Source organism: Stenella coeruleoalba (assembly GCF_951394435.1).
Source record: "Stenella coeruleoalba genome assembly, chromosome: 9".
NCBI lineage: Eukaryota > Metazoa > Chordata > Mammalia > Artiodactyla > Delphinidae > Stenella > Stenella coeruleoalba.
The window spans coordinates 34,258,104-34,279,435 of record NC_137155.1 but is presented as its reverse complement, the minus strand read 5'-3'; the positions used below and the strand labels follow the sequence as shown (position 1 = coordinate 34,279,435).

The following is a 21,332-nucleotide window of genomic DNA, read 5'->3' as shown; positions in this document are numbered from 1 at the left end:
GTAAGACACTGATGACAGAAATTAAAGATGATACAAACAGATGGAGAGATTGACCATGTTCTTGGATTGGAAGACTCTACATTGTGAAAATGACTATACTACCCAAAGCAATCTACAGATTCAATGCAATCCCTATCAAACTACCACTGGCATTTTTCACAGAACTAGAAAAAATTCCACAATTTTTGTATGGAAACACAAAAGACCCCGAATAGCCAAAGCAATCTTGAGAAAGAAAAACGGAGCTGGAGGAATCAGGCTCCCTGATTTCAGACTGAACTACAAAGCTACAGTAATCAAGACAGTATGGTACTGGCACAAAAATGGAAATATAGATCAGTGGAATAGGATGGAAAGCCCAGAGATAAATCCACACACCTGTGATCACCTTATCTTTGATAAAGGAGACAAGAATATACAACGGAGAAAAGACAGCCTCTTCAATAAGTGGTGCTGGGAAAACTGGACAGCTACATGTAAAAGGATGAAATTAGAACACCATACACAGAAATAAACTCAAAATGGCTAAAGACCTAAATGTAAGGCCAGACACTCTAAAACTCTTAGAGGAAAACATAGGCAGAACACTCTTTGACATAAATCACAGCAAGATCCTTTTTGACCTACCTCTTAGAGAAATGGAAATAAAAACAAAAGTAACAAATGGGACCTAATGAAACTTAAAAGCTTTTGCACAGCAAAGGAAACCGTAAACAAGATGAAAAGACAACCTTCAGAATGGGAGAAAAGATTGGCAAATGAAGCAACTGACAAGTGCTTAATCTGCAAAGTATATAAACAGCTCATGCAGCTGAATATCAAAAAAACAACCAGATCAAAAAATGGGCAGAAGATCTAAATTGACCTTTCTCGAAAGAAGATATACAGATTGCCAACAAACACATGAACGGATGCTCAACATCACTAACCATTAGAGAAATACAAATGAGAAGTACAATGAGGTATCACCTCACACCAGTCAGAATGGCCATCATCAAAAAAATCTACAAGCAATAAATGCTGAAGTGGGTGTGGAGAAAAGGGAACCCTCTTGCACTGTTGGTGGGAATGTAACTTGATACAGTCACTATGGAGAACAGTATGGAGGGTCCTTAAAAAACTAAAAATAGAACTACCATATGACTCAGCAATCCCACTGATGGGTATGTACCCTGAGAAAACCATAATTCAAAATAGTCATGTACCACAATGTTCATTGCAACCCTATTTACAATAGCCAGGACATGGAAGCAACCTAGGTGTCCATGGACACATGAATGGATAAAGAAGTTGTGACACATATATACAGTGGAATGTTACTCAGCCATAAAAGGAAACGGAGTTGAGTTATTTGTAGTGAGGTTGATGGACCTAGAGTGTGTCATACAGAGTGATGTAAGTCAGAAAGAGAAAAACAAATACCATATGCTAACTCATATATATGGAATCTAAAAAAAAAACAAACCAGAAACTGCTTCTGATGAACCTAGGGGCAGGACAGGAATAACGACACAGATGTAGAGAATGGACTTGAGGACACCAGGACAGGGAGGTGTAAACTGGGAAGAAGTGAAAGAGTAGGATTGGCATATATACACTACCAAATGTAAAATAGATAGCTAGTGGGAAGCAGCTGCATAGCACAGGGAGATCAGCTCGGTGCTTTGTGACCGCCTAGAGAGGTTGGATAGGGAGGGTTGGCGGAGACGTAAGAGAGAGGCGATATGGGGATATGTGTATAAATATAGCTGATTCACTTCGTTGTACAGCAGAAACTAACACAATATTGTAAAGCAATTATACTCCGATAAAGATGTTAAAAAATAAATAAATTTAAAAAATGCAAAAAAACAAAAAATAGGTGGGCAGAGGCCAGATCATTTGTGCAGTGTTGTTGGTCTTAAATGCTTGTTCTTAGGTGTCAGAGTGTGTGAGATGGAATCCCAGCTGTCACTTGCTAGACATGAACCTAAAGCAAGTTCTTTAATCTTTCTGTGCCTTCATTTCCTTATTTGTGATATAGAAATAATAATATTATCTGCCCTCAGATATTTTTGGATTAAATGAATATCAAATATTGGAGTTTATTATCTATCATATTATTATTTGCATTATATTATTTTTGTGTTATGTATTACATTATAGCATTATAATATAATACTCTTATTTGTCATTTTGGTTTTGTTTATATTAAGAGGAAAAATAAATATGTTTTTTACTGTGGTGGCAATAATCTAACAGATGAAATAATTAATGATATTGTAGAGAGAAGGGGAAACTATAGGTACTTTGTCTTTGAATAGGTAAGAGAAGCAGCACAGGGAAATTAATTGCCCTTAGATCTTATTGGGGACTAGTAAATGGATAGAGTTTATTATGGAAGGATGAGGAAATTTTATTCTAATTGCTTCCATTTTATAAGTGAAATAAGAGGCAAAGTCATCACAAAGGGTAAAGGGTGAGTAGGGGTTAGTGGAGATTTGAAGAAAGAGAAGAGGGTAGAAATACCATACGAAAGGCTTGGAGAGTTAATCGACTAAGGGATATAGTATGATTGCTAGGCATCATGAAGAGCCTACCGAGGTTTCTAATCGTGAATTTAAAGGAAGACCAGGCGTGTGGGTTTTATATATGCTTAGGTGCAGGGACAGAGCAGATGCAAATTGTGTTTAATCAGAGTTACAGTTTTACCAGGGGAGTATGTTGAAGGAAGAAAAGGACAAAGTGACTAAAAGTATGTTGTGGACTGAATATTTGTGTCCCCCAAGATTTATATGTTGAAGCCCTAACTCCCCATGTGACCAAATTTAGAGAAAGGGTCTGTGAGGGAATGATAAAGGTTGCATGATTTCATAAGGGTGGGACCTTAATGCAATAGGGTTGGTGTTCTTATAAGAAGTGGAAGAGACACCATAGTTCTCTCTGTGCTTTTATACATGCACTCAGAGAATGGCCTTGTGTGAGGACTCTAGGGACAAAGGAGATGGATCTGCAAGGCAGGAAGAAAGCTCTCAACAGAAACCGAACCCTGCCAAACCTTAATCTCAACTTCCAGCCCCGAGAACTAAGAGAAATAAACTTATGTTGTTTAAGGCACCCAGCCTGTGGTATTTTATTTTGGGAGCCTAGCAGACCAACACACCAGGGGAGTATGTTGGAAGGAAAAAAGGACAAGTTGTCTAAAAATATATGCAAGGAAGTAAATATAATAATGGACTGTGAAGTCTAAGTCAGATAAGGAGGGAAGGGAACATGGTGTTGGGGATTGAATGATGTACATCAAAAGTTAAGTAAGGTCAGGACTTCCCTGGCAGTCCAGTGCTTAAGACTTCACCTTCCAATGCAGGAGGTGCGGGTTCAATCCCTGGTCAGGGAGCTAAGATCCCACATGCCTCGTGGCCAGAAAACCAAAACAGAAGCAATCTTGTAACAAATTCAATAAAGACTTTAAAAATGGTCCACATCAAAAAAAAATTTTTTTTAAGTTAAGTAACGTCAAAGGATTGGAAGTCCCAGTGCTGCTGAAGTCTCGACTGGAAAATAGGAGAGTAGGAGAGTAGGATATTTGACATTGAGATTTTGGAGGAGATGTCGTTATTTATTGGTAATGGCAAGGTCTAGGAGTATGGCTGTAAATAGAAGACAGATTTATGGAAGGCAAGGAGTCAGAGAACTAAGAAATCATGATATTGAATAGATATTCTGTGTGGTTATTGAAATCGCTAAGAAATTAACTGAGTGATGGAGACAAAGGCAGAAATTCCAAAGGCAAAATATTCAAGGAATGGATATAGATATAAGTACATAGATTTGAGTGATATTTAAAAGCAAAATCAACAGGAATTGGTCATGAATTAAAATGAGATAGAAGAACAATAGGGAGAGGGAGCCATTAAGGATAACTCACTGGTCCCTGACTTGAGCTACTGGATGAATCATGGTATCATTGGTAAGTTAGGGAAGACTGTGAGAAGATCAGGAGCTTGATCTTGGATATTCTAAATTTGACGTGACCTTGGGATATCCCAGCGAAGATATCAAGGAAGTGGGCTGGTATTTTGGTACTCAGAGCAGGGTTCATCCTGGAAATAAAAATCTGTGAAGTATCTGATGATGGGTGGTAATTGAATTCCACGACAGTTGTGCCATTGCCTACGAAGTAAGTATAGAAAGAGGAGAGGAGAAGCCTAAGACTGGGCTTTGAGTAACTTCAGTATTTAATGAACAGATTGAGGAGTATGAGCCTTAAGGGAGACTGAGTAGGAAGTTGAAAGAGAGATAAAGAAGCCAGGAAGGTATGAAGTCACAGAAGCCAAGGGAAGAGAATCTTTTAAAAAGGAAGGTGTAGCCAGTAGTGTTGAAAGCTAATGAGACCAAGTAGCCTGAGAGCATAAAAATCTCATTAGATTTAATGACATGGAGGTTATTGGTGATCTTAGTAAAAACTTCATTAATGGACTAATGGAGGTGGAAGATAAGTTAGAGATAGGTGACTGAGGCAGAGGTGAGGAAAACGCAAAAAGAGAAAGCAGGTTAAACCACGTTTTCAAGAGTTTTAAAGGGGAAGAAAAGACATGTGGCAGTTAGAAGGGTCAATCAAAGTAAGGATGGATATATATATATATATATATATATATATATACACACACACACACACATATATATATACATATACATATATATGTATATGTATAGTGTGGGTGTGTGTATTGTCTTAGTTAACATATATATAATTTTATTTTCAAGATGGCAGGAACTTGAGCCTATTTAAATCTTGATGAAATGTATATAATTGGGAATTTTAATATGAATTTAATATGTTAGTGAGGAAAACATAAATGATAGTGGAAAAGTAGGAGGGGATGGTATCCTAACCACAGGTGATAGTTTCTAGGAGGACTAACAACTCCTCTAGTCCAACAGGAGGGAAAGAGAGCTGGACTACCCCAGGACTCAGTCATCTTAATTGTGTTCTATCTTCTCTCTTTCTGGGTGATCTAATCCTTTTTTACAAGAAAGTGTTGTGGAGGATTGGTGCAGTGGGCCTCATGGTCTCAAAGCAGCCATGAGAAAGGAGAACACAAGCTCCATCTTCTGCTGCAGGCAGGTTGGTGAGATGTGAGAGAGGAAATAGCTACCACCTGAGCATATTATGGGAGAAGCAGCCTTGCCAGGTTTCAACTAAGGAAAGGCAGGGGCCCCTCAGAAAAGACTTGGAAAATGTAGGGGAGTTTGCCATTCCTGAGAACACATTGGAAAGTTTGGGTGGACCATGATAACTAAGAAAATATTTGTTATTGGCAAGAAGATAATTTTCAATCTAAAATCAAGTAGTTGAGCAAAGTGGTAGAGGTGACTGAAGACAACTGTCAAGTGAAAGGCAGACCTTTTATTCAAGGAATTTGGCCATAAGAGAAAAGAAGGAGATGGAATTAAATTCTATTTGGCTTTTTGTCTTCTATAATCTAGCTAGTTACCTGTGCTATTTCACTTCCATTTTTTTTCCTTAACATGAACTCTATTCAGGTTCATTTTCTGTACATAATACTTCCTAAAATTCTTTTTCTCTGAGCCATGTTTATGCTTTTCCCCCTGCCCAGAATACCATTTAAGTCCTTTTTCACCTTTATGAACACAACTCTTCTTGTAAGGACCCTTTAAAATTTACCTCTTAACTTTCTCTTTGTTTTATAGTATTTTTTCACTCTGAAATAATTGACGTTTGTTGTAAAACCATTTGGAAAATACTTGAAATTATAAATATAATCCACATAATACTATCACTCAGATATATCACGCTGTATGTATTATTTTCAACACCAGTACTTGTAAATTGCTAAGTCTTTACTGTTCCACTAAATATTTATAACAAAATTTTAATGGCTCTCTAATATTCTATGGTATAGATGTACCATATTTCATTTAACCATTCTCCTAATATTAACCAACTTAGATCATTCCCATTTTTCCTGTTGTAAATAAAACATTATCTTTTACATAAATACTTGTCTACACAATAACACTTTTAGAGCAAAAATCTTTTAAGTAGATTACTGGTTCAAAGGGTAAATGTTTTATAAAGGCTCTAAATGTATAGAGGTAGATTATTTTCCAGAAAGACTATAATAAATTATCCTCCTGCAGACATCATTTATCAGTATATAGGCACCCCTCCATTGTCAGCATGGAATATTTTTAAAAGTTTTAATGTCCTAAGTGGAAAAATGGCTTCCCATTGGGATTTTCATCTGCTTGTATTTGATTAGTAATTAAGGTGAATATTTTTTCTTATAGTTATTGATTACTGGATGTTTTCTTCTTTGTATTGTCTAGTCATGCCCTTTAATACACAAAACATAGTATTTTTAATTGAATTATAAAAGATCATTAGTATTGTTAATCTAATTGTAAAATTTTGTTACATGCTAATTATCTTGCTCTGTATTATATTGGTTGTTATTTTCACCCTAACTACTGTTTTCGCAGTAAAACATATCACACATATCTAATCATTACAGAATTCTCCATTCTCAGAAGTCATGTAGCACTCTAGAGTTTCACTCCACAATCTTAAAATTGCACTCTCTACTGTCTTGTGTTGTTCATTAATAGTTTCTTTTATATTAATCTTTTATAGCCACAGAGATAGTAACTTGCTTGAGAACAAGCATAGGGAGTATGTTTATCATTATTCCTAGATTTGTAATTGGTATTGTGTTATTGACTTCTAATTTGCTTCTGGGATTATCATTATGTATATGCCCATCAAAATATATAGCAAATTAACTCATTGTGTGTTAATTACCATTATGTTCTAGAAAAATTTATGTATATTTACAGCCGTTGGGAATAGGTTGTTTTTCTTGAGACTATCTTTATGCTTGTGGTAAGATCTGGGAAAAAATATCCCTGGGGTATATTAAAATTATTTCAAAAGTTTTAGGATTGTATATTAAAGAAACATTCTGTCGTGAGCATGTTACTTGTATCATAGTTAAGTGAAAGGTGGTGTGAGCCATCTGATAAATGATTTCTTTTTTCACGTCAAGCAGCCCAGCTTTTCTGAGCATGCTGGCTTTGCAAGGATTTATAGTTCCCTGCCTTCATGCTGGAGTTACTTCAGCTTTCCGTGATGCATTCCAACTAATCTGGAGGTTAAGGCATTCCTTGATCATGGATAGATCTGATTGCTACTCAGCCCTGGAATTCTTTATAAAATTCCAGAACGTGGGCTAGAAATTGACTTAGGGAATCCAATAAAGTTGCAAGTCTTGGCAGTCATCCAAGCTAAATTTATAGACTGGAAGAAATATGGGCTTTCCATTGTTCTCTTTTTCACCTTTCTGGGTTTCTTTTGTGTGTATGTGAGTGTGTGAGTGTAAATTTATCATTTTGCTGACGTTGGAGTGGAAATAATCATTGAGGAAATCCAGCTAAAGAATTTTCACTTTGGATCCTCCGTGGTCTTTCCGAACTTTGACCCAAACCTGCACCAAAAATGAATTTGTTCTCCCTCTCTAGGATGCTGGTGTCATAAAATAAGAAGTTGTTCTTGAAAATGAATCATGCTAGTATAACAGCTGATGTACACATTTGCCAGCTAGGTACAACTCCCAAATCCCCGTTCTTCCCCTGGCTCTGTGGGAGCCTTCTTTTTGAGACATGATCTGAGAAAATGTGATCATATGTATTGTTTCTGTTCATTCTGTGAAATGGTAATGGGGGCAAGAAAACAAGCTCTGAAGCCTCTTACAGATTTCAGTGTTTTTGTGTGTGCCTGATGCTCTGTAGTACGTGGAGATCCAAGCAATCCTCTCCTATCTGATCAATGAAAATCTGTCTTGTTCTTACAGAATGGATTTGCTGTTGTGAGGCCCCCAGGCCATCACGCTGAAGAATCCACAGCCATGTAAGTACCAGGGACTGTTGCCCATCTCCAAGCGCCACGGTTCCTGGCGGTCACCTGCCCCGTGCATGTCTCTGAAGCCTCTAATTGTTAGCAGATGGACTGAGAAATCTTGCGAGGTACTCCCAGAAGCAGATTTATGGCTTCAGAGATCATATAGCATTTTAAAAAATGCTCTGAACATTATTTATAATGGTTTTCCTGGCTGATTTGCTTTCTTATTTCTCTGTTCTTCTCTATTCCGCAGGGGGTTCTGCTTTTTTAATTCAGTTGCAATTACCGCCAAATACTTGAGAGACCAACTAAATATAAGCAAGATATTGATTGTAGATCTGGTATGTATTCCTGGCCAGAGCTGCATTTTCAGTGACTCTAGATAAAAGGGAGTGTATTTGTATTTCTCTGTTAGGTTGCCTTGCTTTTCGCACTTGCAAACAACTGAAGGGTGTGTTTCCTTTGAATGTGGAAACTCATTAAATTCAGGATTGCAGTTCTGAAACCATAAACATTCACGTTTCACTTTCATGGTGTTAACTGCAATTTAATGAGAAGAAGGCGCAGATCAGGGCAACTTTTATGATGCTTAAATGAATTGATACTTCCACAGTTAAAATAACCCAACAGAACCTGAATTTACTTTTCCCTGCAGAATATAGACTTTAAATAGTCAGATGTGCTGGAAAGAATGCTGTTGCTTTGGTAACCAATTGGCCACTTCCCCTGGTTAGCAATCATATTGCTTGTTGTGCAACAGTGGTATTATTAAAACAAGTCAGCATGTCATTTTTTCTGAAAAGATCTCAGATCATGTATGCCAGTTTGGGATGACTCCCGGCAGGAACCCTGAGTGATTAAAAGTCAGAGGCATTAGATTAGTCTTGCATTTTAACATGATGCATTCTTACACAATGGAGTTATAATTAGTTTAACAAATGGTTTGTTTAAATGCAGATGACACTTGGCAGGTTGTCTATAGTATATTTGTGAATAATGAGCTGGAGATCTGCCCCATACAAAAGGACCAACCCAGGAAAGGGCGAAAGAGAGCTGACTGGTGATTTATGAGCCCCGTTTTCGGTTTGCCTCCAGTTCACGAGGAGGTGTAATAGGTTGTCTGACAAAGCATAGACAGGAAATGAACCCTGGCATCCAAAGCTAACCTGCTACATCTGCACTTAATTAATTTTTGCAGGTGATAAAAGATTTAAAGGCAAAATATGTTAAAAGTTTTTTTTGAAGTGCAAGCCTTAATAGTCTAAATCTTGTTCGTATCTGCACTCATAATTAAATCTTATTGGGAAGTCGTGGCCTCCCTGTCCCGCCCTCCGATTCAGTTAAGCAGGCACACCAAAGGGTTGAGAGAGCACAAACCAAGCCATGTGAAGAAATACTTAGTCAAGTTAAAATGAAGATAAAAGGAATGAAAGACTGATAACCATTTGTACTGTTTGGTAGGAATGGTTATTTTCCACATCCTGTAGTGTAGCCTTTCTGCAAGTTCTTTGGTGCTGAGGGTATTGAAACCCAACTTCCCATGTATTTTCCAAACATGCTTATGTTTCAGTATAGGTCATAGTTCAACATTAAAGAAATGTGTTGAAGGCCTAGATATACTACAGCAGCAAGGTCTTAAAATTTTACAAAAAGGAGGACATCAGTACCTATTTTCCCATGTATATACAAAATGACGTTTTAAATAATTAATATTCATTGGCTTGCATGATTCATAAGATGGTAAATTTAAAAAACATTTAATATGTTTCTAGAACTCTTAAGTTTTGCTCGAACGATAAGCAAAAAACTTGAAGAAAGGTAGCAGACGAAGACCAAGGATTGTGGGAAAATTTTTCTATGCTTTCTAAATTTGTCACAATTATTCAGGAAGGAGATTGTTAAACTGTCACCCTATCCTTAAGAATTTTTTAGTATTACTTTCTGAGGAATCTCCTCTACTATGAAGATAATAACTGTTAAGAGGCTCTTTAAAAGCACATTTGTGACATCCAAACTCTAAAGCAATGAATTGTACAAGAGACTTGAAGGCTAAAATGCCTGGCTTGTGATAGATGAATATTTTGTACCTCAGAGGATTTGTGTGTAAGGTTTTGTTTTTGTACATGAATATAAGAATAAAAGTTTGTTGGATGTAATTTGATATGATTTATAAATTAAGTTGCTTGGTAGCTATTAGGAGTGTCCTGTAAGCTTACTGGCCTTTGATTATGAATTTGCTCCATTATCCCACGTAAAGGATACTGATTTCCCAACAGGCTATAGTAAAAGAGAAGTTTTTGTTTTATATTCTCTAAACATATGAAGTTCTGTCCAAAGGGTTGCCTCTGAGATCACCACCAGCCCGCATATTCTTACTTTCAAGTCTTCCAAATTCTGCAGCTGCAGGGATACTTTGAGGAAATTCCCCTGTTTCTTCCAGCTGCCGAGAAGGAAGTTTTAAAGTGCCACGTGGCGCTGAGACATCCGTTCTCCCTGGCTGACAGGTCTGTTCTGCAAGTTAGCAGAGGAAAAGTGAAGGTTCTTCAGCGGCAGAAGAACTTCATTCCTGCATATACAAAGTCACTAACTTTAGCTAAATGGTATGAACCAGCTCCATCAATTCCTAGGCCAACAGAAGGCAGAGGTACTCCATTGTTTGAGCAGCTAGATTCCACATTTTTTAGATGCCTAGTAACAGAGAGCTCTAATTCACCCCCTATTTGAAGCCACAGCCAAATATCAGAGGCGTTGAGTATTTTAGGCAGGAATGATTCTAGTTGATCTGTGGAGCTTATTCATTCCAGTTCTCCTTCTGGGGAAGATTCCAAAGATACGCAGATTGGTGAGGAAAGAGAGCAGGTGCACCTGCTTCTCAGCTTGCAAGAGACTGGCCGTTGTGTTCAGGGCGTGAACCTGTCCTAGAAGTAGGATTTGCCTGAATGACTCAGGTAGCTTTTATGTAATGTGACCTTCAGTCGAAAATAATATATTTTAGGCTATTTTCATTAAAAAAAAAAAAAAGACACTTCAAATATCCATAGATTTTAGGCAATTCCATTTTTGGTCAAGCACCAAACTTGACCAAAGGATTGTCGCAAATGCCCGTACTAAATAATTATAAGTGATAACGTTAGTTGATAGAATATATAATTTATTCAGAGCTATTTTAACATTGTAGTGAAAACATGTTGGCTCTAAATCCTTGTATAGGATAAATTTTCACAGTATGTCGTTAACCAGTAAAATAGCGAAATTATTTTTCAGTATTTCCCAGCAAATCTTAGATACAAGATCTGTTTTGAGGCTGTTCATGATTTGGTTCATTTCCTTACTATAGTAAGTCCTCATAATCACCAATAATTGTCTTATATTGATCTAGTATATATTTGTTGCTGTGGAGAAAAAATCCTCAGATCATATCTGACCAGTAAGTAGTTTGCATTTATATTTTCAGAGAAACTGGAAAAATACTCTCAAGATTATAAGTTGTTGCCCAAAACAAAAGGCACATTTGGACTTACCTTTATCTCTAAATGCTTTGTGAATATAAATATGGAATCAAGAATTATCCAAGTATTTTTAGAATGGGTTTGTGAATTTTAGTGAATAATGTCTGTTGAAACCTTATTGTGCTGTGGGCAAGAGTATATTTCTTATTCTGAAATTTGTGCGACAATAAGCACCCAACACATTTTTGAAGAACATATTATTTTATATCTAAGACAAATGATCTTTTATTTGACCTTCTTAGATAAACCTTTACAACATCAAGGCAATATTTTTCTGGTTTGCAAACTGTGGATGTATCTAGGCCCAGCGAAAAATTTTTCTTACAACGCTGACTAAAAATTCTATCCTGTAGTAGCAATGCAAACATTCTATCACTGTTATTTTTCAAAATATTTTGTTTATCCATCCTCTAGGTATCCAGTAGCAAATTCAAGACATTGTGGGTTAAATTGTATCATTTTTGTTCTCATAAAGGACAAGTTTTGCTATTTCCTCCTTCCTTTCCTTTAAACGTTCAGAAATCCAGGAATTAATATATATATTTTTCAGTAAGCTATTTTTTTTCCTGATGTGTGTGTATGCCTTTAGTCAGTACAAGTTTCTGGAAAGATGCCTTTCTTTCTAAATATTTTATGATTCCTTAATTGATTTTGGATATATGTACTATGTAAAAGGGGGGAAGATTAGTGTATGTCTACACTGTGGATAGCAAGCTCACTGCTTTTAGAACCCACCAAAAGGAGGTTTCAGTGGTGTCTAGTGAGGGAGTTCTGGGCTGGAGGTTGAAGTGGAGACAAGTTATATAAACCTCAATAAGGAGCAATAATGACCACCAGTCTCACTTCTTAGGTTTGCTAAGAAGATCAAAGAGATAATGAATGTAAGTGTAAGTTAACAGCATAATGGTTATGAGTTTGGCCTTTGGAGTGAGAAGTGGATTCAAGACGCTGTCTTGAAAAATAACTGAAGCTCTCCAAGTCTCAGTCTATTTACCTTTTAAATCAGCGATAATATCATATACCTCATATAAATGTTAAATAATCTATGTAAGATATTTAGCATGGTACCTGACTCAAAAATTGTAGGAATCATTGTTGAAAATAGTGTGATTCTTACTGATATAAAATACAGTGTAAGTAAGTAGTTACAAGTGACCAATAGTTTTTTTATAACAGAACCTGAAACTATAAATGTTACACATGTAGCAGTAATATTATATTAAATACAAATATATAGGTTATTCACTTTTATGAGTCATTTATTTTATCTTTGTCAGAAGCTATTAGGAACCATATTAACTGAGACTCTTGACACTTGGGGTCTTTTAGTAAGGATGTTTTTAAAAATGCTATTGGTTTTATTTTTCCTATATCTTTTATCAATTCCAGCATGTTTATATCATAAAACAATTAGAAAAAAAGAACTATTAAGTCTTGAATCATTATCAAATACAAATGTCCTAAGAATTTTTTTTCTTTCATTTTAATGAAACAGGCCCCTTTTTTTTCCTGTGGGAAGGGGGAGTGGTGTGGAGAAAGAAAAAATAGGAAGAAGGAGGCTGGGAAGAGAGCCATAATATAATATTAAAATTAGGCAGATTGGACAAGATTGCATAAAGGCCCATGCCATCTTTCTGCTTTGGCCCAAATGATTTAATAGCTAATGAGCTCACGCTCCTGTGTCTTTGACTCTTGCCTTCACGATTTTACCAAAATAAAGTATGAAGTCCTTTTTGCATCTGGCATCTCTTTTGAAGTCATTCTAACTGCTGAGGGACTGCTAACTGAATTGAACGCTTCAAGAAAGCCAATTTACTCAGCTGGTTGCAAAGCCTTTGACCTTAATGGTGGGACTTGGCAAATCAATGCATACACGTATGTTTAGTGTTCTGTCAAGAATTGCGAAAATGCTCTGTAAGCCATAGATCCTTCTGCAAAATACTAGTTTGTAGTTTAAACATTAGTCTTTCCGCAGAGGCCAATGAGGCTAGTTAATTAAGCCTAAGGGGTTATGAACTGTTGGCAGTTAATAAGTCATAAAATTCCTCCATAAAACAGGATGCGAGATTCCATCACTGAAGCAAAGAGTACAAAGGGCCGGTGTATAAATATCTAATTGTACCAAAGGACTGGGCTTTCTCAATGACTGCTCATCTGGAGTCTCCAGGGCATGTTTGCTGTGGTTTCCTGATTTTTAGAAGCCAGTTTAAAAAATGAGTGCATTAAAGGGTAATTTGCCTGAAAGTTCAGGAAGTAAAGGGGGTGGTATGGAAGCAAGCTGAACCGGAGAAAGAAAGAGGGACATACAAGACAGCAAATGAGAAGGAGGGTGGGGTAGAAAGACAGGGAACTAGAAATTAGAAAAGTTGTCTCCACACAGAGTGAGACACGACTGTATTTGTCATCTGGTTTTTTTTTTTCCCCCTGTAGGATGTTCACCATGGAAATGGTACACAGCAGGCCTTTTATGCTGACCCCAGCATCCTGTATATTTCACTCCATCGCTATGATGAAGGGAACTTTTTCCCTGGCAGTGGAGCCCCAAATGAGGTTCGGTTTATTTCTTTAGAGCCCCACTTTTATTTGTATCTTTCAGGTAATTGCATTGCATGATTACCCCTAATTTTCTTGTCCTTTGCTGGTGTTTTAAATTACACGAGATTACTGAATTGTCCCACGGGACCAAGAACCAGTGCAGAACAAGTGCATAACCCAGAGCACTGGTTGTCAAGCAAAGTTGGGCTGATTTGACATGTTGTTTGATGTTTATTTCAAGAGCTCACATGTGTTTGTTTTCCTCTCTTCTTGCTTCTTCCCTGTGCTCTTCTCTACCCACTGTGGTGTGGTTTTTCTCTTCCTAGGTTGGAACAGGCCTTGGAGAAGGATACAATATAAATATTGCCTGGACAGGTGGCCTTGATCCCCCCATGGGAGATACTGAGTACCTTGAAGCGTTCAGGTTGGTACTTCTTTCTCTGAAAGTGGAAAATTAGAAAACAAATGAAACAACACCAAATGTAAAAGAGAAATGTAAATTTCTAACTAAGGTAAAGTAGCTAAAGGAGTCATTCTATTAAAGCTCCAAAAAATGTTTGGTTTGAGGGACCTGAATATTGCTACAAAGCCACTTAAGGAGTATGTGTACCAAAAAAAGGTACATCAAGACCTAGTTGTAATCAATGGCCAGGAATGTTCCCCTCTTTCTACAAAAAAAAAAGGGAAAAAAAGATTTTATTATTCAGTAGTCTGGAAAATTCTGCCTATTATGACATATGATGTGATTTAGAATGGACATTAGCATATTAACCGCTCTGGGAATTCCTTCACTACCTATTTAACTTTTTTGAACAGACGTTTCGCAAACTTCACTGGACTAAAGAATTTTTTGCACATATTTTTACACATAGCACCACTTGGCATTCTTAGTTCCAAGGAACATTGGCCTAGGCAGTCTCATTTCATGGTTAAGTAAATGGCTTTTTCCTATCATAGTATGTGTATTTTCCCTCTCACATTAAAACACCAACTGATTAATTGGTTGTTGCCAGTTTCTTTAGAAAATGTAGGCAGTAATTAAAGTGTATATTAATATATACACATTGCTACTATTTTTCTAAAGAGCTCTAAAAATTAGTTGAAACAAGAAATACAATAAATTAAAAGTTGTTGTTTTGGATATAGTTTTTTAAGGCATTTATTCTCTGGAATTAAAATTTTGTTCAGTGTTTGGAAAGGTCTATGTTTTAAGGGAAATAGAAGATTATGTCAATATGTGCCTCACTTGCAAGATTTTAGGAGATTTTAACCTATTGGTACTGCATGAATTTTGGATGTTTTGTTCATTTGAAGCAAAAGCAAACAACTGCATGATAAGAAATTTTTGAAGCATTCTTTTCTTTGGCTAATTTACCAATTATAAATTCCCAAGGGAAAAATCCTGTTGACAACGCATCTGAAATAGATAAGAAAATTTTTTAATCAGTAAAGTTTTGATGGGTTTCTCTTGTCTTGTGTATCATTCATACTTCAATTTCTCCTTTGAGAGTCATTTCTCATTTGAAAACAGGCCCAAGAAAAATGATAGAAAATTGCTATTTTTAAGAATATACATTAAAATAAATATATTGTCTTGATATTTGAGGAAAATTCTACTCATATTTCAGATTTGTACTTTGAAAAAAATGCACATGTTCTATAGTACATGTATCTTTACTATTTATAGGAAAAATAGGTGAAATAAGTTTATTTTGACTTGGGTTGTCTATGAAGATATCTTGCGTTAATTAGCAGTAAAAGTAAACAATTATATTAAGAAACTATAGGGGTTTCAATATTATGAATTCTTTTTGCAACTTAACAAAACATTATTAATGTTTTAAAGGAACTCTAATGGGATAATAGATTTTTACATTATCTCACATATGAATTTATTTGTCTGTTTACCAAGTTGACTTAGTAACTTACATGATACACACATTAAGTTCTCAACTTTACCATAGCATATGATCATAGTCATTGGTCTGCAACATAGAATTACTAGTTTTTTATTATCACAATACTATTTGTGGTACTGTTGCTTTACATAAGAATGCATTATGCATTCACAGCAGGGAAGGATAATTAATATTTTGTATCTGTTTGTTCTCTCATGACAAAGTTAATGGTAGATGAGATTTTTTAAAAAGAACCCCTTTGAACACAACAATTACATTAAATAATGTGAAAACAGGTATTAAGTGTACACTATTGATTTTTTACTGAAATGGTTAAGTGAGTCAAGTGCTCCTGAAAGTGTTTGAACATCCCCAAGAATGGCACCTTCTCTTTGCCTGGAATGTGGACACTTTATTTTAGAAAACGTTTTTAAACTTCCCAGTGTGGTCACCATATCCAGGCTTAATTAGAGGAGAAGCAGCATTATTCAGCTAGGCTGCAGAAATGTAAAATTGTGACTTTTAATGTTCATAGTTATTTAAGAACCAGATTTAAACTATAATAATTCTGTCAGTTTTTAACTATACTATACCATGTCTGCTTGCTGCTCAACGTGTATAACTAGAAATACTTGTAAACTTTTTAAGGAGGAATCAAGAAAGTAAGTCTTTCATTCAAAAAATACTCATTGAACACTCAGTATGTGCCAGGAACAATGGCGAGCACTTGGAATTTAGAGCCAGTTTGCTCTCAGGGAACATAATAGAAGTGATACTTATTGTTCTAGTGAACAGATGTCCTTAGACATAGAGAGGATAAAATGATGAATTCTTCCTGAAGGGTTTCGGGAAAGGCTTCATCAAGTATTGTTCAACCTGTGCATTCAAAGATGAGTGGGAGTTTTTAAGGGGTAAAAGAATTGGAGCAGGGGGTTTCATACTAGGCAGAGAGAATAGACTGTGGTGTGAAAAGCATGGAGCCATAAAATGACCTTGCTCTGTGGGCTCAAGAGAGTGAGGGTGGGATTGCGTGGCAGGTATACAGATCATACTTCATAAAGTCTTTTGCAGGCAAAGAGTGCCCAGCTAAATATATAAATTTCTTTCTAATTTGGGGCTCTAGTGCGATAGACTCCCAAATAATTTTTAATGTAGTATTAATTTATAAGCATATCCTTCTTAATATAATCCTTTTTCTAAGTATTGAAACTAAAGCTCTTTCTGGCATCTGTGTGTGGGTGCAGAATACAGAGGTTGGGAGAAAAGTAAATGGTACCTTTTCTTAATTTTTAATTGTTTCTGGACTATGATAAGTATCTTTGTAAGGAAAACCTCTCTGAAACTCCATTTATAATAGGATATAAGATGGCTGCTAATTTTAAATTTGCATATATATTGCCTTTGTGGTCTCTATTATGTGTTTTTTTATGTGGCAAGAAGAAAATTGCAGGCAAACCAAACATTTTCATGTTTGCTATAAGTTTTAAACATAGTTTTAAAAATATAAGAGAATATCTAAATTAGTTCAGATAATTAGTTGTTTCTTCCCTGTAGTTATCATTCATCTCTGAAATAATTGAAGGTTATGATTCAGATTTTTCTCAGGAGTTTTTAAAATCTTCAAATAATTTCAAATATCTTCTATGTTCACCTAAAATATATTTCTAAGGTTATCATTTTATTAAATAATTATGGGTATTTGTATTAAGGTCTTACATGCCAGTTCTAGATTATAAATTTTATAGACATCATGGCTATTTCTTAAGTGGTTTGTATAAGCCACAGAACTACTATATGGAAGGACCATGATGTGGCTCTAAAATCTATGCTCTAGGGCTTCCCTGGTGGCGCAGTGGTTGAGAGTCCGCCTGCCGATGCAGGGGACACGGGTTCGTGCCCCGGTCCGGGAAGGTCCCACGTGCCGCGGAGTGGCTAGGCCCGTGAGCCATGGCCACTGAGCCTGCGTGTCCGGAGCCTGTGCTCCACAACAGGAGAGGCCACAACAGTGAGAGGCGCGCATACTGCAAAAAAACAAAAAAAAATCTATGCTCTTTCTATACCACTACACTGCTACTCTTTTCTACTGTTCATGACTTAAAAGACTAAGGTGTGATAAAGCATAGTGAACTTATACTGAAACATAAGGCCTTCTACCCCAAACCTAAATCACAAATGCCTAGTACACAGCATGGCAGAGAAGAGCTATTAAGTAATACTGGCTGAATGAAACAGTTAATAAATAAATAAATCAGAGAAGAAAGGGGGAGTAATACACTACAGTAGAAGCATTGGAAACCCGTGAGGGACCTGCATGAATCCTATCCCTTGGTCCCTCAAGGAGCATGCTTCACAAAGAACTCTGAACACCCATTCATTTGCTTATAACAATTTCAAATGTCTTCTCTTCATTCAACAAATTTGCTAAATGCCTGCTTAGCAGCTTCTGTTCCAGTCACTTCAAAATATTGTTCCAATGGTTCTGTCTTATCCATAATCCCTAGATGAGTGCTGGACACATTTTTTCTAAAGATTAATTCTTTAAGAGTTCTGTAGATGTTAAAGTGGTTATTTATATAAGAGAATTTATTTTTTGTACAATATTACATGTTACAGGTGTACAGTATAGTGATTCACAATTTTTAAAGGTTACACTCTATTTATAGTTATTATAAAATGCTGGCTATATTCCCTGTGTTATACAATATATCATTGTAGCTTATTTTGTACATAATAGTCTGTACCTCTTAATCCCCTACCTCTAAATTGCCCCCCTTCCCTCTCTCCACTGGTAAGTACTAGTTTGTTCTCTGTATCTGTGAGTCTGCTTCTTTTTTGTTATATTCACTAGTTTGTTGTATTTTTTTAGCTTTTTCATATAAGTGATATCATACAATATTTGTCTTTCTCTGTCTGTCTTATTTCACCTAGCATAATGCCCTACAAGTCCATCCATGTTGGTGCAAATGACAAAACTTTATTCTTTTCTATGGCTCAGTAGTATTCCATTGTGTGCATACACACACACACACACACACACAGACACACACACACACACACACACACCCTACATCTTCTTTATCCATTCATCTGTTGATGGACCCTTAGGTTGCTTCCGTATCTTGGCAGCTGTAAATAATGCTGCTGTGAGCATTGGGGTGCCTATATCTTTTCGAATTAGTGTTTTTGGTTGTTTTGGGATGTGTACCCCAGAGTGAAATTTCTGGGTCATATGGTAGTTGTATTTTTAATTTTTTGAGAACCTTCATGCTCTTTTCCACATTGGGTGCACTAATTTACATTCCCACCAACAGTGTGTGCGAGTGCCCTTTTCTCCACATCCTTGCCAACATTTGTTATTTGTGTTCTTTCTGATGATAGCCATTCTGACTGGTGTGAGCTGATATCTCATTGTGGTTTTCATTTGTATTTCTCTGATGATTAGCGATGTTGAGCATCTTTGCATGTGTTTGTTGGCCATCTGCATGTCCTCTTTGGAAAAATGTCTATTCAGTTCTTTTGTCCATTTTTTAGTCAGGTTATTTGGTTTTCTGATGTTGAGTTGTATGAACTATTTATATATGTTGGATATTAACTCCTTATTGGTCATATCATTTGCAAATATTTTCTCCCATTCAGTTAGTTGTCTTTTCATTTTGTCAATGGTTTCCTTTGCTTTGCAAAAGTTTTTAAGTTTAATTAGGTCCCTTTTGTTTATTTTTGCTTTTATTTCCTTTGCTTTAGGAGACAGATCCAAAAAGTATATATTGCTATGATTTCTGTCAAAGCGTATTCTGCCTATGTTTTCCTCTAGGAATTTTATGGTCTTACATTTAGGTCTTTAATCCATTTTGAGTTTATTTTTGTATATGATATTAGAGAATGTTCTAATCTCGTTCTTTTACATGTAGCTGTCCAGTTTTCCCAGCACCACTTATTGAAGAGACTGTCTTTTCTCCATTGTATATTCTGGCTTCCTTTGTCATAGGTTAATTGACCGTAAATGTTTGGGTTTATTTCTGGGCTCTCTATTCTGTTCCATTTATCTATGTGTCTGTTTTTGTGCCAGTGCCATAATGTTTTGATTGCTGTAGCTTTTATAATAGTCTGAAGTCAAGGAGAGTGATTCCTCAAGCTCTGTTCTTCTTTCTCAAGATTTTTTAGGACGTTCAGCCTCTTTGGGTTTCCATACAAATTTTGAGTTTATTTTTTCTAGTTCTGTGAAAAATGCCATTGGTATTTTGATAGGAATTGCACTGAGTCTATAGATTACCTTAGGTAGTATGGTAATTTTAACAGTATTAGTAGTCTGTTCATAGTGGGCAAGATAATATGTATCTCATGCTTCTAATTGAATCTAATGAGGAAAACATCTCCACGTGTTTTAAAAAGAGAGTAGCAATTTCCACTGTAGAAATAAAATATTAGTAGTTCTTCAAATTATTCATGTTTTATTGGATAGATAAATAAATGAATGAATGATGATCTCTGGATTTTTAATTTCAAAAAATAGGTATAAGCCCTTTACAGTTGGAAGGTATTGATGAAATAATAAATGACTCATTTGGCACACACTGAAAACAAGCTAAGAGATTGGCTTAGAGCTGTTGATCTGGGTTCCTTAGATGCAAACAAGTTGTGATTTTTAAAAAATTACTGCTCTCCAGGCTAACGTGCTTATAGTCTGTAGCTACCATAATTAATATTTGTTAATGGTAAGGATTTCCAAATACAAATGGTCTGTAAATATCAGGTCTTTGGGCATGTTCACCTCTCGGGGAAAACTTCTAAACAGAATGATTCTGTTTCACCAAGGTTGTCAGTATGCCAACTGAAAAAGAGGATTTGAGCAAGTTATCTAGTCTAGAAAATAAATATCTAGTCAAAATATGTGTTGTGGGCTTCCCTGGTGGCACAGTGGTTGAGAGTCCGCCTGCCGATGCAGGGGACACGGGTTCATGCCCAGGTCTGGGAGGATCCCACGGGCCGTGGAGCGGCTGGGTCCGTGAGCCATGGCCACTGGGCCTGCATGTCCGGAGCCTGTGCTCCGCAGCGGGAGAGGCCACAGCAGTGAGAGGCCCGCGTACCACAAAAAAAAAAAAAAAAGTGTTGTTATTTCTACTGTAAACTAGTTGTTTTTTCTTTTCATTGATTTATGAAGTATCTCTTTAATCAAAATGTTTTTGTGCTTGCAAATGTAGCCTTTGGTAAAATACTTTGACCATATAACCAATAGAATTTAAAAATTAGCATATTTATTACAAAGTCAAAGCAGCTGAATCAGTTGGACATATACAAAGAGCGCAAACAGCATATATCTCTTTCCGTTGTCTTTGGTTTATACCTGTTTGCTTTAATGATATAAGCAAATTTAAAATCCATTGATACAAAACTGTGACTGGAAACTTGACTAGATAACATCTATTCTCAGTTCATCTGTCACACTGTCAATTCTATTGTAGATACAGCATCTTTAAAATAGAGCTTCCTGTG

General features: G+C 36.2%; 1 protein-coding gene across 1 annotated transcript in view; it reads left to right on the top strand.

The window, feature by feature from the left end:
* The window catches only part of HDAC9 (histone deacetylase 9), a 1,064,374-nt gene that overhangs the window by 852,806 nt on the left and 190,236 nt on the right, over nt 1–21,332 (top strand). Inside the window, exons 19-22 of the mRNA XM_079931742.1 lie at nt 7,854–7,909; nt 8,154–8,241; nt 13,840–13,959; nt 14,271–14,368. Of these exons, the coding sequence (XP_079787868.1) occupies nt 7,854–7,909; nt 8,154–8,241; nt 13,840–13,959; nt 14,271–14,368 (362 nt within the window). The remainder of the gene's footprint in view (nt 1–7,853; nt 7,910–8,153; nt 8,242–13,839; nt 13,960–14,270; nt 14,369–21,332) is intronic.